Below are 26,845 nucleotides of genomic sequence, written 5' to 3'. Positions count from 1 at the left end.
ATGGCCATTGTATGAAATGGTTTCCGACCTCGTCAGTTCGTTCCAGTTTAAAACAAATGAAGGGAGTTGGAGCACCATACCTTCTAACACCACCGCTGCAACTGTGCACTTGATAGGATTACTCTTTATTTGAGATATTACAAGTGGGGTGTTGTCTTTTATTATTTTGAGGGGGTGACTGTTGTTTCGAGTCAGGTGGAGCATTACTCGTAAATGAAATAAATCTAAAGTCTGTGAATTTGCCAAAGCATTTTATTAAATAAAAAAGTCTTATCGATAATAATTTAAATAAATTTCGATGTTTCAGTGCTATTCAAGCCCTCATTTCGCAATCTGGACAAAATCGTTCTGTAAATTTCGGAGGCAAATGGAAGAATCATTCCCCTATCTTGTATTTCACCATCCAAAATCATTTTCGTCGCAATAGCCGCTGGATACCCAACAGTCTTTGCCATGGCAGAATAGCCATTAGCATCTCCATAAACAACAAAATTAACACCTCTGATCTCTTTCCTGTTGTCTGGCCAATTAATACCGATTTCGTGACGCAAAATCACCAAATCACGCTCATGTTTTTCTAAAAACAAATAATAAACGTGCGAATAAATTGTTTGCACAAAACATTGACTTACCCAACGCCAATTTAGTTGAGAGGTAATGAGTGAGAGTATCCAATGGAGATCCACATTTAATCACACCATGTTCGTCCAACAAACCTAATTCTTCAAGCAAATCGACGGAAAACTCGGAACCTGTCCGTTCAACAATTTGGTTCTTGAGGTTATCGTAGAAGATGTTGTGGTTTTCGAGGCCTAGGAGGTTGCAAATGAGCATTCTCCAAGTGATTTCGGGCCCTTGAGCATGCAGTGCTGGATGTGGTTCTGGGTCTAGCAGCCCCAAAAATTGCAACATCCTTGCAGCTTGGGCAAAACCCGTGTATCTGATGGTGCCTCTCAAAACAGTTAAAGCGTCTTCAATTCCGTAGTATTTTCCATAAATTGTGCTATCTCGATTGGGGAAACCTTCAAGGTTGAAACCAGGGAGAAAATCAAGCGTTTTGGTTGTATTCATCAACTCTCCTCCTGCGCTAATTTCAACAATTTGTCCCTTGCTCAAATACCGTGCTGACGATAGCGTGTTCAACAGAGCGCCTCTTGGTGACCACGAAAACTTGTACCTATTGGATAAGAAATAGGAAATGTTTACATAGTTACAAAAAGAGGAGTGAAATACAAGAAAATTCTCGAAAATGTGCTATATCTTATTTAAACCTGAGAAGCAACTTCAAATTCCAAATGGAAGCTTACAATAGTTTAATCTAATGGAAATAGTGGTTACCTTGAAAGGTTCGTTCAACAGTTTCAAAATTGAAGAGAATTTGAAAACTTCCTACTTATAACACTTTATGGGATTATAAAGGCTTTTGATATTCTTTGCAATAAGAGTGTTCCAAGGTATCCATCCACATTGAGTTACGTAGAAATAGAGAAAAGTTTGACAAGTTACATCAACCCACAAACATTAGCAATAGCAGAAAATTTCCGTTTTTACCAGAGAAAGCAATATGAAGGGGAATTTGTACAAGATTTTATTACAGACTTGCAGAAGTAGAGTATTCATTGTAATTTTGAATTGTACCTGAATACACCTTTAAGGAATTAGTTTGTCTTCGGTTGTTAGAAAGAATTTCATGCCAACTTCAAAATCAAGATTGAACTTCAAATTATCAAGCGGTCAACAGGGCCTTAGCGAACGAAGCTTTAAATAAGACAAAATTAAAAAAAAAGTCAACAGCAAGGACTCCGACCAGCTTCTCAGCTACAGGTATGATTGAAGATAGGTATCGAGAATTTTTTGTAGAAAATTTAATATTCTACAACTTTTTTTCTAACACTTTTTACTATTTTATTGTAATTTATCTACATTTGTAGTCTTTTTTATAATTATTAAAGGCATTTGCTATACTCAGGCTCTCCTGAATACAAGGTGTTCCGTCGAAACCCCACATTAGAAGTGTTGGTTGTTCCAATAATGATAGTTAACTGAAAATTTGTCCTGCTCAATGAAAATATTTTAAAGATGGTGATGTTTTCGGTTATACAGGAAGTCGCTAACAACCTCCTTATTTTAAATGGAAAGCTATATTTTTTAATGCGTTTTTGGATTAGTAAAGTTATGGGTACTAAAAAAAAGTTATGGGTACTTGATGTTGTTCAAACTTAACATCAAAATTTTTGGGTTTATTAATTTCTTTTCCAATTTGGACCACACTGGCGAACAGATATAGGCTTTCTCTTTTAACACCCCAAATATGATTTTGAAATCTCTAAAACTAAGAGAGTTACCGATTTTTTAAGTGACAGGGCCAAAAATTTTCAAAAATTTTTAAAAATTTTAGAAACGGTTAAACTTAGGTATAGGAAAAGTTGCTTAAAACGGCTTTAAAATAGCACAATTAATCCAAAAACGCAGTGAAAAACATAGCTTCTCCTTTAAAAAATAAAGTTGACAGCGACTTCCGGTATAACCAAAAGTGCATCTTGAGAATTGACAATATTTTTATTGGGCAAAACTCAACGGATTATGGCTGAGTATCAAGTTTCAAATAGAACTCATTTAGAACTTTCAGTACTTCTAATGTGGAGTTTAATCGGAACAGGCTTTATTTTTTTGTAATTTGTCATCATTTTGATGCTTTAATAGTCATCTTAAAGCACTCAACGTCATCAAGTGCGATGTCATAATATTTATTTTTGCGAATGCCTAAATTTTATGGGGTCGTTCATGCAAGATTATCTTCATTGTCATCCAAACACTTGTTTTTTGACAAAACTTTAATAAAACAAGAATTTTAAATCAATTTTTCACTTTAAAATTGAGATATTACCAATTGTCATAAAAATCTCTAAATCGACTAAAATAACAATTTTTGTTTAAAAACGACAAAAAAAGCTGACGTCACTCGGTTTTGGAATTAATTTGATACTTTAAAACTGGTCTTATGAAACTTGTTTGTTAATATACTACTATGAAACCTAAAATTGTAATTTTTTCTTTAACTCTAGTTTTTTTCTTTGTTTTGTTTGTGAAGTTTATTTAAAAGTATCTTCAGCGGTTACGGTTTTACTAAATTTTCAGATTCTTGATCACCGGTAAAGAAAAACAAATCCGTCGATTAAATGGCTTTAAGACCTAAGCGATTGAAGATTTTCTGATTTTTTTGGAGAAATTCAATTCTCTATAATTTATTTATCTGTCACGAGAATTATTGGGTGTTAATAACCTTGGGCAACGTACTGTCCTACTGCCCCATGGGCCTGACTTAGAGGCCTTCGGGCTTTGCCTTTGCCTAAGGTTTTTAACCATTATTTAAACACAGGGTGATTCAAACGTGGTCAAACTATCGAATGGTGATAAAAGACCTTCAGTTTATCAGATTTTTGTCAAGCAACTTACTTTTTAATATATCGGGTGGGTCAAAAGTCGCGGATAGGCTCTCTAAAGCAGCTATTAGCTATTTTAAAACTATAAAAACGCCAACGTCGCATTTCTCTCAAAATTAGTTGTTATCAGTTATTCATTTTTTTCAATGGAATAATAGCTAATGTAATGTTTACTTTCAACGAGGGACCCAATCATTAATAACTATTTTACAATTTTATGGATCTTATTATAAAAAATTATTTGGTAAAATGAGACGTTGCGTTTTTATGGTTTTAAAACAGCTAATAGATAGAGCTAAACAAAATACTATTTTCGGTAAAAAAATTTACAAAACCTTTGGTTTTGTAAACAAAGACTGAAGTCAAAAACAAAAAATGGCAACGCTGCTCAACTATACCTACTCTTACACATTTAGAAAAATGTTAACTAAAAGGATTACCATGGTAACATTACTTGTTGTTTCCAAATGTTGCTTCAATTTGAAACTGTTGTTTTTAACTTATTTTAAAAGAGAAAAGAAAGGTTTTTCAACAATTCTTTTTTAAAAACTAGAAAATAAATCAATTAAACATAAAAATAAATCATTAAAAACAAAGTTGACAGATCTGCTTTTGCAACATTTGCGAGCTGCTGCATCTTGAGTAAGGAGGAATATTTTTTTATTATTTTTTAGTGGTCAGTAACGCTACTGGTATCCATTCTCAAAAGCATGTCCGCGACTTTTAACACACCCGATATATTTTGTTTTCCTTAACAGCAGTATCTACTGTTGCTCTTTTATTTCCTATGTATCGAATTTGCAAGTTTTTTAAAATCTTTTGAACATCATAAGATGATAATAATTGGTAATTTTTTTTAATAGGTAATGCTGTCCTACGAGTATATTGCAAGAGTTGTCGTTTCACTACTCAAAGTCAAAAAATATGATCTGAAGCATTCAAAAATTAATTTAAAAATTTAATTTTGATTTTTTTAAATAGACTTCAACAGTTTTTAACATTTTTAGAGCAAAATTGTTTACCAAAAAATTACCGCAGTACGGTGTCATATTTTTTTTACCAATAATTTTTTGAAAACTAAAAGAAATTTTGGAAAAAAGATTACTTTGTAGTAAACCGTAAGAATAATACATAAATTATTCATTCTTAGAATGAAGAAATTAGTGCGTTTTCGCTCTTACAAATACACAACATACCTCAAAGGATTATCGCTGAATTCTGGTGCCGGGAGCCCTCCACAGAACGACTCAAATGAGGTGATTCGTCCTCCAGCTTGTTGCACTTCTTGGATGCATTCTAGAGCCAACAAATGATCGATTCCTGGGTCCAAACCTACTTCATTAAGCACTGTGATACCGGCATCGACTGCTTCCCGGTGCAAATTCTTCATTTCCTGGCTCATGTAACTAGCCGTGACCATATGGGTGCCTTCCTTGATACATGCCTGGGCCACAATGTGGTGCAAGTTAGCTGGAAGAATTGAAACAGCAACATCTGCTTTTTTGACAATTTCTTCCAAAGTGTTAGAGTTCTCCACAGCGTTCAAGTAGAGGCTTTCGATGCCGGGGAAAGCTCGAGCTAAGTTATCGCTCAAGTCTTTCTGTTCGCACGCGACGGTGATACCGACGGATTTGTCCCTGTGGAGGTATTCCACCAAAGGTGCAGCTACCCGTCCTGCGCCCACGATAACGACCTGTTTTTCCACGCTTGAGGACTCGCTACTTGCTTTGTGCCTGCTTTTACTGAGATTAATATTTAATTGGGAAATTTGGCCGAGGAATGTGTACTCACATTGCTGATTTTCGCAATTCTTGGATGTATTCGTAGTTGGGAGTGAGTTTGCCGTTGCTGGCGATGATTGCCTGGAAACAATTAGTGAGATAAGACGCTGTTATCTCTTAACGGTTTGTTTCAACGAGTTGATAAGTCTATTATTGACCTCTGAAGGTAATCGGAAAATTTTTACGAAATTTGTGGGTCGTCCGAAACAACTATTTATTTCGAAATAATTAGTAAGAGCTCATAATTCAGGTCACACTCAAGATTTTTGATTGAGGTCCAGTTACAGTAAAGTTTTAACACAACCAAGAGAAAAGTGTCAGAGATGTGACACTCTATTTAATATTAACTTTGCGGTAACAATTCTGAACCAGTTTAGGGCTCAAATACAATCATTTTTTTCCAAACGAAACGAACTAATAACTACAACACAATTTTCTGTTAACAACTTTACTAAGTTAGGTATATTTCAGTATCCTAGAACTAGTTTCTTAGTGATTTCAATACTTCGGAGGTTTAGTTTCTGCTTTTAATCTCGTTTTTTTCAGTTCATAAATTTCCATTTCCATAAAACGCCGGTTTTACTTTAAACTTTTCATTTCTATTGTTTATTCGTTTTTCATTTTCTCTGTACCTAATCTATTACTTAAAGTTTCATTCGTCTATTTAAATTCCTTGGTTTTGCAATGTCTTTGTTTTTAGTTGCAGTTTCAGTTTCAGTTTCAGTTTTGTCTCAGTTTTAGTTTCTTAAAATAGACCAAGGTTTTTCGGTCTTTAAGCATTTAATTTCTTGTTTCTCTTCCAGTGTTTGCTATTTATTAGAAAGTCAGTTTTTCGATTTATTAGTTTTTAAATTTTGTAGTTCTTTTTTTATCAGTATTTTAGACTTTCAGTGTCTTACAATGAATATTAGTTTTTTGGCTTTCCAGTTCTAATGTTATTTATTTTCGGGATTAACTGTTTCATGTTTTTAATTTTTTCAGTTTCATGGATTTTTTCTCTCTTATATCAATTACAATCTATTTTAGTAATTTTTCAGACTTAACTTCAATAATTTTGCAAAGTTTTTGTCTTGTTTTTAACAAAACTTTTTGAAATGGTAATTGAGTTTTGGGATAAAAAACAAACAATTACTGATTTGATTTGTTATTTTTTCTGTTTGTCTACACAACCTTTGCAAAAAATAAAATTTAGTTTAATATCTTGCTTAGTATTATCAAAGGATGATTTTTGTTATAGTTTTGACGATATTTAAGTTTTATATATTTTTTTAGGGATGTAATTTATTCAAAGACTAACTAGATTGAATATGTGGTCTTTTTTAGCTAGTTTATTTAAGCAATCGAAATGTAAATTTAACATCATGTTCGGCATGATTCGATAAATTTTCGGTTTGGTTTAGGAAAAAATAATGTAATTACAGATTTTTGGGTGATTGTTCTCCTCAGTTTAGCAAATTCTTGCGTGAAAAATTCAGTTTTTAGCTTACAAACACGCATAAGAATGATCTAAAAAAGCACCAAATAACACCATTTTTAAACTAATTGAAAAAAGGTCTATTTTCCCAATTTATCATTTAGTTATTATGTGCTAATTAATTATATTTTAATTGGAAAATCATCTCAGGAATGTTCTAAGTTGATTTTTACAAGAGACAAGTTTATTATTTACATCAGATTACTATCTATAGAAAAAGTTTACAAGTGACAAGTAAATCACTTGTAAAAAGTTTTATGAAATAAGTCCCTGCTATGATCTTTTGCTGAACGCACTATTAAAAGCTCTCCAAAGACAAATATAATTTGATTATTTACCTTAATGTTTCATTTTTAATGTGTTTTTTGAGATATGTCGGATAAATTTGATTTTTAGCTCAAAATGTGCTTCAAGACATACCTTTGAATAAATGTGGTTTTATTTGATATACTTTAGACAGAATTTACGAAAAAAGCACCAAGTCCAAAGGAACATACAAAATAACATTAATTTTGATTAATTTTTTTGACTTTTAGGGGTATTTAAAAAAATGAATAAGTTTTTGTTACAAAAACGAACAAAATAGGCTTAGATGTTGTCAATTTCTGTTTAGTGTTTTTTTTCAGTTTTAGTTAAAATTTCTCAAAATAATCGTAGATTCCACAACGTATTTAAATATTCGAAACAAAACAAGGTCAAGATCTTGGCAGTCGGTTTTGGTAAATTATTTTGAAAAAATCAGTTCTAAAATGTATTTAAATATTCGAAATATTAAAATTTGTTTTATAAGTATTTTACTCTTTTAGACCTTTATTATGTCTTAGTTTTTTTTCTCCCATAACAAAACTATTTTTTTTAAGTTTCAGAGTATCTTTGCTTTCCACTCTTTCGAATATTTAAAATACCAGTGTTTAAAATTTCCAGTTCTAAAACGTTTTTTGCCTTTTGTTGGTTTTTAAGTTTTGAGTTTAAAAATTTTTCAGTTTTACAGGTTTTTAGTCTTTTATAGTGATCTTAGCTTTTTAAACTCAATTTTTCACGTTATTATTCTTTCCACTGTTTACCTGCTTCTATGATTTTATTGTTTTTTAATTTTATAGCTTCTCAGCGTAATTTTTTTCGATTTTCAGTTCTTTATACTTTTTCAGTGTTTCAGTTCGTCAGTAGGACAGTAGGTATATTCACTTTCAAAGTTTCTCAGCGATTCAGACTCTCAATGTCTTACCTATTTAGAATATCAATTTTTGTGGATTTTGAGTTCTAACTTTCTTTCAGTTTTTCAGGGTTTCAGAAGTTTCTTAGTTTTTAAGCGTTTTCGTACTTCCACGTTTATTTTTCTTAAGTTTCTTTGCTTTTTTGACTTTATTTTTTAATAGTGGTATACTTTTTAGGTTTTTGAGTTACTTACTTTCTAAAATTTGTAGCTTGAAAATTTCAGAAGGTTTATTCTTCCGGGCTTTCTCGAAAAGAGAAACAATACTCCTATCGATTCAAAGCATTTTGTTAACAAATCATGTATCGAACAGAAGCCTATCAACTAGACTTATGAAGGCAAAATTATTGGATGCTCATATGATCATTTTTTTTTTTTTGCAAAATTTGACTATACATAAATATAAAACCAAATTTTCTGTTTTAACAATAAACGTCAAGTTAAACGCATATTACAATTGATTTCTAACTCAGTGTTAATTTGTACAAGAATTTCTTTTTTTAAATTCATCCGGAACTAGTCCAGGATTAATTAGTTACGGTAATGTTCTAACTAAATCTAACAACACACTTTACAATTCAGTATACTCACTCCATCAACAGCTGGACAAAAACTATGACTCTCGAGAGGTTGCTGCGCATTAGACTTTATAATATCTTGCACATACGGGAACAACAAATCCCCAAAAAAGTCAGTACTTTCTCTTGGAATTTGCGTCGGCATATTATCAATACTGCAGACCAAAACCCCCGGTCCGTTAAAACTCTTCGTATCTTTATTCCTATCAGCATCGTAGAGACAAAACGGCGTATCAATCGTCGTACACTCATTCATAAACTCAATCGAACCTCCAGGATCAGCCGAAATATCACAAATCGCCAACATCCGATGAGGCAAAGCTGGCGCACCTATTGAAGTAGGAAGCCAGGGCGTGTGTGCAGGCCTTAACAAATGTTTAGCGTCCGGAATAGTCAAAAGTTTGGGACTGTTAACAGCCCAGTAAATTCCGTTAATGATGATGGAAGCATACGGTGCAATTTTTTTACTAAATGTGGAAATGTAACGTTCTGGATGCTCCTCATACTCGACTGGGTCAAAACCACCACCTTCTGCACGTTCCAAGTAGTGTCTTCTCCTCACCTCACAAGCATAGACTTTATTTAAACTGCCATGTTCTGCCGCTTTTTTCAAAGACTCGGGAGCTACGTATTCATGTGGTAGTTCTTGGAACACTTCTTGGGAGCCCTGAGACACGTTTCCTGATCCAGTGAACACCACAGTTAACGGTCCGATTGATTTTGGCATCAAACCAAGTGCTATTTCATATCCAGCATCTCGAACAGCTTGCTTGGCCATGCTTGAGTTACGGTAGTTGTGAGCTGGTCCAATGTGCATAAAAGGTGTATGGTGTCCTAAGGCCAGTAGTCTCAAACCTAGTCCGTGAAAAATGTTCACGGTTCCTGCAATTCCGGCCATTTTGCCAAACGCCACAACCCTTTGGCCTTTCTCATCCATCAGTTTTTCGTAATCGATCAGTCTTATGCGTTTTTCGAGGATGGCGTCAAGGAGGGGCATGTTTGACTCTTGGGCTTTGATAGTGTGTGAGAATATGCAGTAGGTTTTGTTGGGGATAAGTTGCTCGATTGGTACTTGTTTTACTCCAAAAATTATGTTTGCTTCAGAGATGTCCTCTTGGATTATGGCTCCTGCGTTTAGGTAGGATTGCATGGGGTAGGCGCGACGATTGCTCGGTTGGACGATGATTTTGACGCCTGTTTTGACTAATTTTCGGACGTGTGAGGGTGAGAAAGGGGCGCGACGTTCCCAGACGCTTTGGTCTTCGCGGCGGATGGCGATTATTTTCTTCGTGGCCTGAAAACGACATTGCAAAATGATAATTTTATTTACTAACTATGTTAACATGAGATTCTTGAAGATACGATAAGTGTTATCAGACCTTGGACACAAAACAAATCCGGTAGCGTTTGCCAACGATCTTCTGTGATAAAAAAGAACGATTATATGTAATTAGTAATTACTTATTTGGAAGTCTAGTTGAAAACAACCTCGGATTAAGCCTTTTCTTTTTAGAATTGGATTAGCAACAAATACGTTATTTTTGAAAATTTGGAAAAATAAAGCAAAAAAACGAAGAATTTTTAGTTGTTTTGCTCTACTTAGGACGTTTTTCATAGAAAGTAATCAAGTATATAGGGTGATTCATTTTTTTTTTAATATAAACCGTAACAATACGGTGCCAAGTTTGTGAATAAGTTAAACTAAAGAGTCTGTGAAATTCAAGATACAAATTTGTGATTTTTTTGAAACAATATCTAAAATGCTAGAAACTTGATTCGAAAATTTAAACATAGAGGGTGACCCAGGGGTGCTTAAACTGTCTATAACTCGTTTATTATTTTAAAAATTGCCATGCCGTTTCTATTATCCGATAGATCGATTTAAAGACTACAAATTAGATTTTTTTTTATTATACACAGGGTGTTGTATACAGGGAGGTGAACCAAAATTATAATTTTTTAAATGGAATCCATAGGGCATTATTAAATTCTACGCAAAAAATAATGTAACTTTATTTAAACTACTATGTGTTTATCTTTTTTCGTTTCGCAATTATTTAACTTTTTGTTATAAAATGACAAATTTTAAAAAAATCACTACAGTGTTGCCTATGAATATTTTCTGGCAAATTTGCAACAAAAAAATTTAGGATATCTTGTAGTTTTAAGAAATAGTTAACTTTTACTTGAAACACGCAGGTAATGTACAGGGTGTGCCAACACGTAAAAAGTTGAATAACTCATTTTCTTCAAATGGAATACCATGTGTTTTTTTATACGTCTTGATGGCATTTTTATAAGCTTTCTAACGATATGCAGTTTATATAGCAATATTTCTTAAAATGTTCAATTTTTTTTTCTTTTTTTATTTATTTTACTATTAATTCTTCATGAGTAAAATTCATTTATGTATCAAGTAATAATTAAATTACTAATGTAATTAGTCACATTAGAACATATCAAAAAATAAATTACCATTTGATTTTGGGACTGGGATAATAAATTTTCTTGTAATAAAATATATATTTTTTTAATTTTTAAAAATGTTTTTAATTTGCTATGCAAACCCTATATATCATTAGAAAACTTATGCAAAATGCTATCGATACAAATAAAAAATATATGGTTATTATGAGTTATGGGTTACTCAATTTTTTGAGTTTTGGCACACTCTGTACATTATCTGCGTGTTTAATTTCAAGTGAAAGTCGGTTATTTGCTAAAACCATGTATTTTTTTACGTATAATGAAACGGCATTGCAATATTTTAAAAAGCAAAAAAGTGATAGACTGTTTACGCACCGTAGGGTCACTCTGTACACTACGTGCTATACATTGGAAAAAAGGCTTAAACAATTTTTTCGCCTCGCTCTATAGAAAATTATGTATACAGCGTTGAACAAAAGTATGAAACCAAGCGTTTTGTGCCTAATCTGTGTACCTTACGAAAAAAAAAAACATTTAGTACATTACCAGTTTATTTAAAAATGTGATTATTTTTCATGCATAAATTTTTTCTAAATTCCTTTTAGCTCTCGAGTTATATTAGCCGTCAACGGTGTTTTGCCTTGCACAAAATTCTTGATGGACGATTAACCCTTTGCTAATGCCCAATTATCTTTTGTGCAACCGGGCATAAAAAAAATTAACTTTATTACTCGAAAATAATTTTAATAACTCGACTATTGAAATAAATTTCGAACACAAAATCTTAAAATGATCGCATTTTTAAAGTAGTTAGTGATGTACTAAATAGTTTTTTCGTAAGGTACATAGTTTAGGCAAAAAATGCTTGGTTCCATTTACCCAATGCTGTATTTAACTGGTTACTCCTAAATTTGACGGAGCAAGGTATGTCTTTACCTCAGTGGCTCATTTACATATGGACTTAATAGGCTATAGCCTAGGGCGACAATTTATTTTGATTAAAAAAAATAGATTTTTAGTTTTTGTCGTATTTTTTAACTTCGTAATTTTTTAATTGTTTGGTTAATGACATTTAAGAAGTTTTTAGTAGTTTCAATTTATACTATAGAAGATTCAAAATGAATAATATCTAATATATGATAGAAAAAGACAAAGTTGTATACAATACAGAAAAATGTCAACGACAACTTAATATTATAGAAAAAAAAATATAAAAATGACTACGTTTTGTGTAAAACAAAAACTTTTTAAAAAAACCCAAGGATATTTTCAATAGATGTCCTAAAAAATAAAACATTTACAACTTTTTCAGATTTTTTAATTTAATTTTCAGAACTATTTTGCATTTTTGGAGAACTAGAGCTAGAACTGGGTTAGCTATTTCATACAATAAACTGATTAAAAAATATAAGGACATTACTAAATTTTAGGGAAAATCAACTGATAAACAGAATGAAGTTAAAAGCAAATACATATTAACTGATTTGCTTCTGTCAGGTTCCAATGCTCGATAATTGATATAATTTGTTGTTTGACGTTAGAATAATTGGACTCCTTAACTGTTGTAGAGCAGTGTATAATAAAACACCCATATCCCTAAAACATTTTCGAATAATTTATGTAATATAGCAGTTCACTTGAGGAGTCATAAAAGGAGTAGCACCTCCCATTTAAAATTTTGAAGAAAAATTTATAATACAAAGGGGTTAAGTGCTAATTTCTAAAATACGAAAAAAAAGGTTCCCCTGTCAATAAGAATTGTCTATTTTCAAAGTTTGTAAAGTTTTCCTTAATTTCTGAATAAAATATTTTTTCCTGCTTTGTTCTGTACGGAACTATTGCCTATTTTACCTGCTGCGGTAGGAAGAGACATACTTTGCACGTACTACTTTACCTCCCGTGAGAAGAACAGATATTTTACTTTGCACTTTCAAATATTTTCTATAAAGCAAGACGAAAAACTCATACAAGATGTCATAGCGGGTGGTAAAAGTCCATTATTGACTTTTAAATAATTGAAAAATATAAAAAATATTTATTTTCTTACAAATCTAGATACCAACTCCCTGGGGGATTTCTAAAAACCGGTGCTTAATAAAATTGGAGAACTGTTAATGTTTTAGAGTTGCAATTAAAAAAAAAATTTATGCAAAAATAAAAAATAGGTTGCTCCAAGTTATTCAACTTTCAATGAACATCTTAATTTTTATTTTATCTCCTTGACTGCAGTTAACTAAAAAAGATAACCTTAAAGTTTCTTCTTATATAAGATCTTCAAATAACTATTTGATAGATTTTATCGCTCCAATAATATTTCAGTAGGTAATAATGAAAATACCTCTGTTTAAAATTTATCGTAATTCTTCTCTATACATGAAAACAACATTGCAAAAATAATAAATCTGACTATTAACATTGAAATTCTTGATAAGTTTTATCAAACCTTGGAGAAAAGCAAATGAATTCGCCAAGGTATCTTCTTTAATAAATAAATATTTAAATTCCCTTTACAAGAATTAAAATACCTGATATTACACCTAGGTATTGCTGTTTTAGGAATATGTATAGTTATCTATGTTATTATTATATGTTGTTCATGAAAATTTCATTCATAAGGTAAATACACGGTGAATCACAAATACGTGTGTTAATGTTAACAGGTAATAGAGCTCAAGAAATAAAACATTTTTTTATTGGTAACTTTTTTGACAATTTGCCTAAAATTTGAAAAAGATAACATTTTGAAATGTGTACCTGCCTATGGTACAAAAACAAAATGTACCGAACTTTAACTTTAGAAACGCACAATTTAAACAATTTAAAACAACAATAAAAATTGTTGCTATGAGTATAAACTAATTATTAAACACTGACCGGCTCGTTTACACAAAAGAAAGGAGAAAAACAGGAAAACAATGAACAAGCATTTTTCAAAATGTTATACAGAAAAATTATTGTAAATACAAAATTTCGAAAAATACTCGTAGTTAATATTCAGTTCACTGTATTTCGAAACAAGACTTTTTGACTTCGAAGTTATATTGTTAGCAGTGGATAAAACAGAGACATCGTTTTGAATTTTTTTTTGGACAAATGAAAAACTTAAAATTTTTAACCCGAAAAAAATTTTTAGAATCTAGACCTCTGAAGGTCATAGAGGCAATTCCGAAATAGGATCCCTCGACATCAGTGGATTTGACATCAGTCAAAAGTTTTTTAAATTGAAAAATTATGAATTATTTTGAAACGTTTTTAAAATTTTGAAAAAATCGAACATTGTAATGTTTTCGTTTTCAAATTTTTTATTGGAGGCGTAAGTGAATTGGGATTTTAATTTTCATTCAGGAAGTCTTTTGTTAAACATTTTGGAAGCAAAGATGTAACAATTTTACTGTAGTGAGTGTAAATTTTGTGAAAACACCAGTTAAAAATATTAACGAAAGGTTTTGAACAACCAACAGTAGCAAAAATGCTTGAGTTTTAAATATAGTTCTCTTCGTGTCCTAAAAACATTGCAAAAATAATATCTATTTTTAGCATGATTTATCTACTAACATTGAGATTCTTAAGCCTATGATAAGTGTTATCGGACCATGTGAGTGAGATTATAAATAAACTAATTTAAGTGCAATTAGGAAGTTTTTAAAATTTTATCAAAATTTCGACAATTTTATCGCTTTCAAACATGATGTAATAACAATAACGAAGTAAATGAATGAATCAGTTTTGGAATAATAATGTTCGTAATTTTTTTCTGCACTTACATACGTCCTCATCAGCGATTCACGCTGAGGCGAAAAATATTTTCCAATTCGGAACATTTTGAAAATTTTCCAAAAATTATTCAGACCCAGTGTTCCTATTTGCTTTTTTTCTCTGGTTTGTTCCTTTCTTCTTTACTTCCTGCGATCGGTTCTTGATTATGGAGTGTGTCACAGCTCCCACCGAGCATTTTCAATAAACTAAAGCTTCAAGGGAGATTACAAGAATATTTATCAATTTTTAAACAAACAACCGTAAAATGAGAAGATATCTTTAAACGTAACTAACCCTTGACCTGATTTTTATCGAACACTTTAAGTATTATTGTTTTCCGATCAGAAATAAGCAGATAATTTTGCAATTACAACACCAGCGTAACGTCGACAAACTCAGATAGTAACAGGGAAAAAACATGATAAAGGATCATCGAAATTGACTGTGGAAAAAACCGATATTTCTTCAGGAGTTGGCGGAATTCTTGGAAACATTTCCCTCGTGTCACTTGGAACTTATTGATAGATGGTTGAGACTTGTAATCAAATTGAGTATAAAATTAAGGAAGTAAGAGAGGGAATAACAGAACAAAAATGACTCCCTACATGTATTTCGTTTTGTATTGCAATTTATTTCTCATTCCAGCCATTTCAGCCAAATTAACAATGAAACAAGGATTGTTAATGAATCAAGTTCTAGCCACTTATGTTCTAGACAACGCCCAAGATTCATTTTGCAAAAACCACTCCAATTTGTACAGAAATGGCTTGAGATCATTCGAACCATGGGCTCTAAACAGTGTTGTCACAATTTTTCGTTTCTTTTAGTCCACTTATTAATTTCAGTGTTTGATTCCTCATCCAAAATTCAGCCTGGAATTCTCCTCGGAAACTTATTCGAATTTGGAAGCTTCAAACAATGCATCCAGACCAGATTTGGTGAAATCAGAGGAAAACACTGTTCGGTTAAAATAACTCCAAATTTGAACTTAGTCAAAAAAATTCTCTCGTTTCGAAGCATCACTGAAAAAAGGTTTCCTAAAATTAAGCTAATTGTGGAAAAATCTGCCCTGTTTTGGTCAATTTGTGTACCTGATTCGTGTCCAACTGATAATATTTTACGACACTTTAAAAAAATTATTCTCGAAATGACCGAGGGTTTGAATTTGAGTGTAAGTTTAGATGAGCATCACTGTTTTAGCGAAGAGAACCGACTCCAGATGGGTTTGCCACAATATGTTTCTTTGTAATGAGTAAACAAGAAATATTTTAGTGGTGAATTGCAATTTTTAAATTATTGTAGGGCGATTTTGCTCTTTTTTATGGCAATGAGTGTAGTTAGTACTGTACTACCAACGAATTCTTTTTTTTCCGCATTTTCGATCACTTCCAATTATCAAAAGATAGTGGCAAGGAGAGGACCAAATGATTTAGATTGTCTCCACGGACTGCGTTTTTTGAGCACCTGTTATGTGATTGTAGGACATCGGTACTTGATGGCTATGTTTTCACCAGTGATTAATGGTTTAGAAATTTTGGATGTAATAAAGTCTACGATAGGGTCCAGCGAGTTGGTAAGGTAAAGTTTATTTGATATTTAAATGACTTGACCTGACCTGTTTGCATCTCCCAAAATTACTTGTCTTACACAGGTATAATTCTTTTTTTCTTGCCTGCATTTGTAAATTAAACTTTTAATTTTGATGTTTTTGTTGTGGAATTTATTTAGATTTTATTGCCAAAAACTATTTTTTGCACTTACGCGACTAAAGTTCGGTTCATATGTAATCCCTAGGGCTATGTTCTTTACTACGTTTTTGGATTAGCTGAGTTATTTTAAGATCGCTTTTGAGATATTTAAGATTTTTTGAAAATTTTTAGAGAGGCACCTGTCACTTAAAAAATCGGTAACTCTCTTAGTATTAGACATTTCGAAATTATATTTAGAGAATTAAAAGGAAAAGCTTATATCTGTTCTCCAGTGTGTTCAAAATTAAAGAAGAAGTTAGTAAACTCAAAAATTTTAAGGTTAAGTTTGAACAATTCCAAGTACCTATACCTTAATTTTTTCAAATGGGATGTCCCAATTTTTATTTTACTAGATGGAGGAGAATTTTTTTCTGCACCGATCTGTGTTAGCATTCCCTACCTGTGATTACTTCTCTTGTTTTCATGGTAATCTGTGAGAAAAAAGTTAGGGCTAATGAATTTCTCAATCCCAACAAAACTTTATTGTAACTAGAAAACAATTAAACATAAGTATAATAAATCCTCATACAGAACGATGCAGAATTAAATTATTAACGATTTAATGAAATAAAACTTGTGGCATTTCATTTGAAAAAAATGAGTTATAAGTGCTTAAAGAAATTAGAATTTTGAAAACACCAAAGGAAAGATCTAGGCTTTTTCTTTAAATGAGCTAAAAATATTTCCAGTTTTTTAAAAACGGCAGGGTTATCGATTTTTGAACTTAATGGTGCAAATCCGAAAAAAAAAATTAAAAGTCTTTAATATTTCGTAAAAGGCTAAATTTTGGTATAGGGAAGGCTTATGAAAACTAACTTAAAATGACATTAAAAAATATAGCTTTCCTTTTAAAATAAGGAAGTTGATAGCGACTTCCGGTAAAACCGGAAGTGTCACCATCTTGAAAATATTTTCATTGAGCAGGACCTAAGAGTTTATAGTTGAATAAAAATTTTCAAATGACTCCTTTTTAGATCTACAAATACTTCTAATGTGGGGTTTAGACGGAACACTATAATATGCTATTGTATTAATTGGTTACACAAAAACCAAAAAAACTAAACAATGGTTCATACTGAAACTGAATTATTTAGAATTTTAATTTTAGGGGAATGTTAGCAAATTCAACAAATTATCACTTATAATTTTTAACATTTTAAAATACCATCCTCAAATGATGTATAGGTAAAAATGTTTCTTTTTGAATTTTTTATTACCATTTTTATTCGCTTTACATTGTTCGACTTGCCAAGGAACAAAAGTTTATGCGAAGTAAAGTATTTTCTTACATAAACGTCTAGAAAGATTTAACCTATTTAAAGAAAACGTTTTATTTTTTCGTATTAGCGTTGTGGAAGTTTTTAAACTGTTGTCTTAAAAACATAAACTTTAATGTGTCTACTATCGACTATAAAAAGTTTCTTATAACGAACCTGGTAGACGATCTATTCTATTGCATCCTATGAAATTTTTTTTTTGGCACGTAAGTTACAGCACAAACTTTTGTGTTGTTTTTTTTATAAAATCATTCTGGAAGAGTCTGAAGAAACACAAATCAAATGTGATTTTTCAAATCTTTTACTTTAAAACAGCGAATGTGAGAGAAAAATGAAAAATAATTAACAATTTTGATTAATTTTTGTAACTGTCGTAAGTTCTAAATCTGATACATGAAACCACCTTTTTGGTTTTAGTCAAATTTTTAAAGATTTGTGTTTTTCGTTAAAAATAGGGATAACATCATGTTCTACCAATTTTTTAGTTTATACATTTAACAAACTTTCGTCCAAAATGCGCCAAAGTAAGACAATGTTTCTAAGAATTTTGTGTTTTTTTTATTTATTTTTGTCGAGATTATTCTTGATATCAATAAACTGATCGAGTTATTGATTGAATAATGTACTAAAATGCTTGAAAACGACAAAATAGGATTATTATCGGTTCATTTTAATGTTTTTTTAGGTCGAATAATTAAAATTTAACAAACTTAAACGCAATAATCATTATCAGTTAATATAAAAAAGAGAAATCTAGAAAAGTCTCGTTTTAAACCCTGAAATCCATAAAATTACTTTTTACATGAACTAAAAGATTCTAAATATCTCCCTCAAACGTCATACTTGCCAGAAATCAAAAGATTAATTTAGGTTTTTTTATATTTATTAAGTGTCCAATTAATAACAGATAAATTAAAAAAAAATGACACTTTCGCAGAGAAGGTTTTCTTTCTTGATTAATATTTTTAGCATATTTTAGCAAAAAAAAATTATTTTAATTTGTAAATTAGTAGGTATAACTAATGTAAAAAAATAGTTATGAAAATAATATAAGTAATTAACCAACAGACGTTACCACCTTGCTGGAGCCACTGTATTTCTAATTAATTTAGTTCTGAAAATAATAATTTTAGTGGATTTTGAATTACTCCAGCACGATAATCATTGGTGGTACAATTTGCGTCGACACGTTCTTCATGCTAAGTGGTCTTCTAGTAAGCGTCAGTTTCTTTCACCATGTTACCAAAAATGGTACCTTTAATGTGCTAACCTTTTACCTTTATCGGTACTTTCGAATAACCCCTCCACTTGCAATTGTGGTTTTGATTTACGCAACTCTGGTCGAATTTTTGGGTTCCGGACCGTTATGGTACGACACGTGTTTGGCACACTTGGAACCATGCAAGTATTACTGGTGGTCGACTCTTTTACACGTTCAGAGTTACATCAACCCACACGCCTTGGTATTGAATATATTTTTCCGAGAGGAAAGTCACTGTACAAAATGGTGTATCGGTATTAAAAAATATTTTTAAATCAATTGTTTATCACTGTATCACAAACCGATGTGGACAAATACAAAAAATACAATATAGTTACAAATAAATATTGTTGAATTCATTTAACAGTATTTATTTACGAAGCAACAAAGCTAACTTTTTTGTGACAACCGGAATTTTTTGTTGCCTGATTTTCGTAGCACATACTTTTATCTTTGTAGTAAAGCTAAAAAAATTAAATATAGATTTAAAAATAAAAGTAAAATAAATTACCAATAATTACACATAAAAACTTTATCTTTTTGTTTTTGTTTTATTGAAAATGGGTTGACGGTTTTGTATACAGGGTGTTCAACAACTGGGGCACCAACTCTGTGGTACAGTCACGATCAAAAAAATGACACCTCCAAAACCGCACAAAATGTTGAAAAAATTTATAAAGTTATATTTGAAAAAAATTGGAGTTACAATATTTATTTTATTAACTATTTCAGTTTTCGTTATATTTTAACGTTCTTATGTTTCACACTAAGTAATCGTTCCCTAACAAAACGATGAATAATTGTTTTTAAGTTTACTATCAGACTTTAGCAGTTTTTTGAATTAATGTAAATTAAAATTCATCACAATGTGCAGATGTAACAACACTGGGAATTATTTTCTAGGAAACCGTTTCAACATTAATTTATTTTTATTGTTGATCAAAATTCTGTTGCGATCACGACTGTTAGACCAGGTTGCCACATATTATTTATTTAAAATTTGTTAATTATCACTAACTTTAATACAAATTTTATTAACTGTTTTTACCTTTATATATAACCAATTCTCTACCACACACTATTGAGTTGGTGCGCCGGTTTTTGAGCAGCTTGTATGTACAGGGTGAGCTTGTGAAAAGTATTTTTTACAATATCTCAGAAATTAATAGTCGCCCAGAAATCAGCGTTTGCTGTTTTAAATACAAGTACTTTATTTTTTTTTTCTCTATGCATGCCATTTTTTTAAATCTTTGTTTTTTTCTTAAAAAATTTTACCATCAATAAATAAAATTAAAAATATAAAAAAATAATTATTTGAAATTTGTGATATTTCGATAAACGTTTAAAAAATAATGTTTTGTTTAAAAAATTCTTAATACTATTGCTAATACTTGCTAGCACTAAAATTACGTTTATTTAAATTTTTAATTTTTTCTTAATTAATTATTGTTATTCTTAAAGCTAATTACAATTTTTAGAGATTATTTGCACGAAACAACATTTAAATCGCTATGACTTTTATTAATTATTTTTTTCCTTTATTTGAATTTTTTCTTTCGAAATGTTTAAGTTGAATTTTTCTTTTTTTGTATGTATTTTAATTTTAGAGATGTTTAGTTGATATTTTTTTGTTTTATTTCTATTACCGCTTTCTTTTTGCTTTTTTATATAAAATTTAAGATTAGTAACTTATCTCGACAGGATAGTTTTGTTTTTTGTCTTTTCTTCTTTACGTTTTGCCTAAAATCTTGTTTCCTTGCATGTATTTTTCAATAAAGCGATTTTTGTTTATATTTGCCTAGTAATTTGTTTTTTGCTTGCTTATAATTAAAGTTAATTTAAGCGTCATAATTTTTAGAAAAAATTTTTTTCTTTTTTTTTTCTTTACGTTTGTTTTTTTTTATTAAGTTTTCTCTTACACTGTGTTTTTTTTCTTAATTCTTGTGATTATTATTTTCTGTTTGAGATGTAGTAAAAATATATTTTTAGCAAATACACTATGTATATTTTTTTTTAAATAATTAGCATGAAAACACTTAGGGCTGTGTTATAGAACATGTTAATTGCAACGAAATTTTAATTTGAAATTAAGAACTTATAACTTGTCAATATATTTTAACTGGCAACTTAATGTAGAATTAGTTTAATCCGGAATTATATTTTAATTTCGTTTTCTACATATACGGAACCATAACACAAAATAAATTAAGAATAGATTAATAAAGCCGCTTGTGTAAAATTTGTTATAATTTTTTTTTACTTTTTTATTTATTTTTTTTTTCTATTTTCTTTATACTAAAAAAATAAAAGAGCAGAACGTCATACATTTATTAGATATAAACTGATTTTAAAGTTGTTGAACATTACTTGAAACACTAAAAATTACTAACAAACCCAATAAGTGTATTTGTGCCCATATTTTTAAGAGTGATTTTCCTCTCGTTTTTTTAAGCAAATTAAACGACAATTTTAGTGTATTTTGCAAACTTGGTCACTAACTTGCGACATGATTTTTTTCTACTTTTCTCCGGTCCTTTTGTATCCTCTTTGGAAGAGTCGAATGTTTGGTTTGATTGTGTGTGTTTTCTTTTACATTTTATCGGTCACAGTTAGTTTCTATCTGGCTTGGATTAATGAATACGACGGAGGAATGCCGATAACTAATCAATTGTTTGAAACAAAATACTTTCAACAACATTACATCGCTCCTCACACTCGAGCACCTCCTTATATCCTTGGAGTGCTTTTCGGATATTGTCTCTTCACTCTAAAAGACAGGAAAACAAAAATGAATTTTTTTACGAATTTGAGTGGCTGGTTTTTGGCTACGATTTTTATGAGTGTATCTGTGGTCGGATCTTACAGTTTTCAAATGGAAAATCATGATTATAATCAACTTGAAGCTTCGCTGTTTTTGTCATGTTCTCGCTCAGCTTGGACTTTTGGCCTAATTTGGATAATATGGACTTGTGTCAATGGCTACGGAGGACTGATTAACGATTTTTTGAGCTCGTTTGTGTTTCGAGTATTGGGCAGAATATCATATGGATGTTTCCTTCTCCATTTAATTCTACAAATTTTCAAAAATGGGGCCAACAAAATGCCGATTTATTTTTCAAATTTTGCAGCGGTACTCTAATCATCTAAAGGAGTCCCAGGGAGTTGAAAAAATCTATTATTGACTTAATGAATATTTACTTTCTTAAAGGTGTGGATAATCACTCCCTGAATTATTAATTATTTTCAAATATACAAAGTGTTCCAAAAATAAGCTGCAATAAAACCTATTGTTTTTTAAGGAAAAGCCGAAATTTAATTGCAATTTTGGACGTAGTTTTTAATACTGATGGCTAAACTTGATTTAGTCGATTCTGCTTAGTTTGTTTTGTAATTTGCCGCCATTTTGATGCTTTAATAGGCATCTTAAAGCACTCAACGTCATCAAGTGCGATGTCATAATAGTTATTATTTGACGGAACATTTTACGAAAATTTTTAGGCTAGCAAGAAGCTAGGCAGACTTCTTATGAGAATTAAGGGACCACTTAAACTGAGTAATTTTTATATCAATCGATGTGTCTTAAAAAGCTGAACAAATCATATCATTGCGCCAAACGTGTAGCGTAATCAAGAACGCGGGAAATTGCAATCAAAGTGAAGATTTGTCCCATAAGAAAAGCATTGGGTGGGCTTTTCGGTGAGTACAAAGAGCTTGTAAATCTTCGAGATTTACAACACTGCGGTATTACTACAATTACTGGATTGGGGGTCAGGTATAGGGAACAGACACTTTTACAAATTTTAAGGGGCGTTGACGCAAGATTTCTTTCATTGTCATTCAAACTCTTGTTTTTTGACAAAACTTTGATAAAACAAAAATTTTAAATCAATATTTTACCTTTAAAATTGAGATATTACCAACTGTAACAAAAATGCCTAAATCAATTATAATAACAATTACATTATTGTCCTTTTTTCTGTCATACGAATATATACAACAATATATATATTGTTATATAATATATATACATATATACAAAAAATAGTATAAAAACCTCGTTTCATAAGATCTTAGAGCACTCATTCTTTAAAAAACTCATGGCTATCGCCACTCGTTTTTGAAACGGATTTCATGCTTTATGACTGGTCTTATGAAACTTATTTTTTAATATACAATGATTTAAAAAAAAAACACTTTCTTCTTAATTTATTATTCAAAAATTAAAAATTTTTAAAAGCAGGATTTAACTACTTAAACCTGCACTAATTTTTATAGAAACGTTAAAAAATTAAAAATTGCTAAAAGTTGAATAACTTGAAAAAGTAAAATAAAACATCTTATTTTTTGCTTGCATCTCAAAGTTTGCTTAAATTGTTTATCTAAAAACGTGACGTTTCAAATGTCTTAATGTAGCAACTAAAAAAGTGAAGTAGTTTAGGAGGACTTTTTTTTAGAACCGTTTAATAATTTTTAAAATTGTTTTGCAGTTTGAACGGTTGCAGTTTTCAAAAGCCAAAACAATTAACTATGGGCAGTTTTAAAACTAAAGAAATACAAACGTCGCATTTTCTCTAAAAGTGAAGTAATGAAGCGCAAATTTTAAATATTAAATAATTTTTTTCATATGTTTTTCATGAAAATTTTAGTCATCAGTTTATCTCAGTCTGTTAGAAGTGCAAAGCCTAACATTTTAGCACTTTTTTCAAATAATTAATGAACAGATTGGATTTAAATGAATTTTAAACGATTTGGCACCGAAACAGTATAACGCTCAAAACGCCCTAATTTTTTTTCTTAAAAAAATTTTTCGATATTGTATCTCGTTTTGTGTTTCTACTTGTAAGTTATAGTTCTCCGTAGTCCAAACCTACCCCATTCTGCTAGGAAAACAGAACAATGTGCAGTTACTGTTATATGCAGTCAACGTACCAGCTTTATAAGGTTATTTATCATACCTTATGCAGGAAATTAAAGCAACTTTCAAATATATTAGGATATTCTTGCAATTACAAATAACACATACAACTAATGTTAAGCATGAAAATTTTTCTTGAGACAGCTGTTTCAAAACTATAAAAACACCGACGTCGCATTTTACCGAATTATTTTTTTAAATAAGATTGATAAAATTTTAATGTAGTTATTAATGATTAAATCTCTCAATAAAAGTATAATTTATATTAGCTATTATTTTTTTGAAATGCACAAATAATAATTTACAGCGTGCTCAAAAACTGGCGCACCAACTCAATGGTGTGTGGTAAAGTACTGGTTACATATAAAGGTAAAAATAGTAAAAAAATTCTTTGTATTAAAGTTATTAATAAATAACGGATTTTAGATAAATGATATGTGGCAACGATTTGAGCAACAATAATAATAAATTATTTTTGAAACGGTTTTCTAGGAAATAATTCCCAGTGTTGGCACATCTACACATTGGGATTATTTTGATGAATTTTAATTTTTTTAAATTAAAAAAACTGCTAAAATCTGATAGTAAATTTAAAAATAATTATTCATCCTTTTGTTATGGAACGATTACTTGGTATGAAACATAAAAACATAAAAAAATAATAAAAACTAAAGAAGTTAACACAATAAGTTTGTAGCTCCAGATTTTTTAAAAGATTACTTTAGGAGTTCTTTCAACATTTTTTCTGTAATCTGCACTTGCTTCTCAATAACGTACCACTGAGTTGGTGCGCCAGTTTTTGAGCACCCTGTATAACAGCTAATTTTGAGAGAAAATGCGACGTTGGCGTTTTTATAGTTTTGAAACAGCTAATACTAGACAACAAAGATTAATTAATTAATTAATTAATTGTTTCGAACTACTTCACTAAATTGTGCACGCTCAGGCTTAGCAAAAGCCCTTAATTTTAAAATGTCTGGACATGCCCTAGTTCCGATACTACCCTACTTTACCCTAATTTATAGTAACTCAAGCACGAATTATTTGTTGGAGTTTGCTCGGGGATTTAAAAATTCGCTATTAATACTATTATTATTTTAGTTATTTTACTTATAAAATAATAATGGCCTAAGGGTAACATTAAAGTTATTTTAACTGAGAATTGTATTTATCTACGGACAGTCTATTATTAATTCATAATATCGCTACTATATCCCATGTTAGTTTATAGTAGAATTTTGCAACAGCGCATTTGCTTTCTAAAGCACGAATGCATACAACGTTTTATACATTAACAAAATGGAATTATTCGAAATTAATTAAAAACATTCGTATTTGTAAAGTGAAACTTAGCAGGCTTTGTCTGGTAGTCATAATTGTTAGTTGCTATGGCAATAGTGAAATAATGTTACTTTATTCTAGTAGTGGATTATAGGTCACTTTATATGCTTCATAAGTGTGGATAAAACTCTAATTATAATGTAATTGTGGATAAATAACTATTTGCGATTCAGTGAAATAATAATTAATAAATTTTGTTATTATTTTTTTTCGAATAATCAGTAAAAGGCATTAACAATGTTTTTACAGAGACAATTTAAAGGTGTTCTGAGAAATAAAAAATAGGGTGTTTTATTTAGCAAAATTTTAAGTTAATCAATTTTCAACAAACCTCTTTATTATGATGCAGTGAGCTAAAAAAATATATCTTCTAAGTTCAAATCTTCTTGTTTAAAGTAGTGAAGGTTTATCCTTTTTTAGGATTCTTAGTTTCTTAGTCAAAAAAGTCAATTTATTTCAAAAACTAATAAGCAAAATTTGACAATAATAATTTAGCAATCAGTGTTAAAAGCTATATATAAAAACGCAAAAAATTAGGATGTTCTATCAAAAAAATCATAACTTTGTATTGTATACATGAAAGTAATTTTAGATGGGGCAGGGGGTTTATTATCTAGGACTTTTAAAGAAAAAATAATTTTCTAACATTTAAAGGTCAGTAATGGGCTTTTTCAAATCGCTGTAGGAACACCTAACTTTTGTAAAATTATAATTTTTAGATTTATGACAGTTGTGCTGATTTGGTGCTAGTCGTAACAGCAAGTTTTTTCTTCACAATTTTCTACGAATTGCCGCTTTTAAATATCGAAAGTTGGTTTTTTAAGATAGAGAAAAAAGTGCAATCTAATGACTAAGTGGCATTTCCTATGATCCGTATAATGCGACGAGAAAGAAGGTTTAAATAAACAAAAATCCATTAGTCTTGTTACTGACGCACATGTGAGAGGCCACCCACGTTTCAGCTGTAACAAATTTACAGCTTTTGTTACAAACAACACACAATGCTATGATTGTATCGCACTCTGCTTTGTTCTGCAAATAAATTATTCATATAGTTATCCTCTATTATGAGGGTCGTTTATGATTATTCCTTTTTCCTTTCCTTCGGTGCTTGTGATTGAAAGCATAATATACTGAATTAACATTTTTTTAAGTTGTACTTCTTATTAATATAATTTTTAGTTGTCAGTCTTCTCCGAAATACTAAGCTTCCGTTTTTATGGCAGCTAGTGAGGTATTTATTTCAATTTTTTACTTGTGCCTTTTTGCTCTAAACTTTTTATTTTATATTGTGTTCCTTTCTCTAAAATTGTAATTAAAAAAATTCAATTTGACAATATTTTTTTTGTTTCTTTTTTGCTTTTTTCTGATTTACTTAGATTTTCTATGAAATTGTTTCACTTGAACTGTAGCAAATGTAATAAAAAATATTTTTTTAATTATTCAATTTATCAATATTTTTTTTGTTTCTTTTTTTCCCAAACGACTATATTCAAAATTCAGGTGCCTTCTTTCACATTGTACGAACAAATAAAATATTCGTAAAATTATTGTGTGTTGTGAAGATAATTAATTTCATTCTTAATCCAGTTTTTTACCTTTACCTACTTTCTTTTCTTTCTGTAATTTTG

The 26,845-nt window shown here is 30.3% G+C and overlaps 2 protein-coding genes across 5 annotated transcripts; one reads left to right on the top strand and one right to left on the bottom strand.

Annotated features, from left to right (window-relative positions):
- Positions 1 to 230: 230 nt before the first annotated feature.
- Positions 231 to 14,909, bottom strand: LKRSDH (Lysine ketoglutarate reductase/saccharopine dehydrogenase). Of its 3 annotated transcripts, none has more exons than XM_008200952.3 (6): positions 14,681 to 14,909; positions 8,503 to 9,783; positions 5,235 to 5,305; positions 4,640 to 5,185; positions 633 to 1,177; positions 231 to 577 (listed from the first exon to the last, which is right to left on the bottom strand). In XM_008200952.3, the coding sequence occupies exons 1-6, from the start codon at positions 14,735 to 14,737 to the stop codon at positions 285 to 287; spliced, it is 2,793 nt and encodes a 930-aa protein (XP_008199174.2). In that variant the 5' UTR covers positions 14,738 to 14,909; the 3' UTR covers positions 231 to 284. The 3 variants fall into 3 exon arrangements, with proteins under 3 accessions (XP_008199174.2, XP_008199175.2, XP_008199176.2); XM_008200953.3 differs by having other exon boundaries at positions 4,640 to 5,179; XM_008200954.3 differs by having other exon boundaries at positions 4,640 to 5,176.
- A 329-nt stretch (positions 14,910 to 15,238) lies between these two features.
- On the top strand, positions 15,239 to 26,308 carry LOC103314549 (nose resistant to fluoxetine protein 6). 2 transcript variants are annotated; one of them, XM_015984898.2, is made up of 6 exons: positions 15,239 to 15,470; positions 15,518 to 15,924; positions 15,975 to 16,212; positions 18,831 to 19,160; positions 21,432 to 22,088; positions 25,934 to 26,308. In XM_015984898.2, the coding sequence occupies exons 2-6, from the start codon at positions 15,854 to 15,856 to the stop codon at positions 26,066 to 26,068; spliced, it is 1,431 nt and encodes a 476-aa protein (XP_015840384.2). In that variant the 5' UTR covers positions 15,239 to 15,470; positions 15,518 to 15,853; the 3' UTR covers positions 26,069 to 26,308. The 2 variants fall into 2 exon arrangements, with proteins under 2 accessions (XP_015840384.2, XP_015840383.2); XM_015984897.2 differs by having other exon boundaries at positions 15,240 to 15,470; positions 15,518 to 15,917; positions 25,934 to 26,302.
- Positions 26,309 to 26,845: the final 537 nt, after the last annotated feature.

Source organism: Tribolium castaneum, chromosome 2, assembly GCF_031307605.1.
Source record: "Tribolium castaneum strain GA2 chromosome 2, icTriCast1.1, whole genome shotgun sequence".
NCBI classification, from domain to species: Eukaryota; Metazoa; Arthropoda; class Insecta; order Coleoptera; family Tenebrionidae; genus Tribolium; species Tribolium castaneum.
The sequence above is the reverse complement of the archived record's forward strand: the minus strand, read 5'-3'. Positions and strand labels throughout refer to the sequence as shown.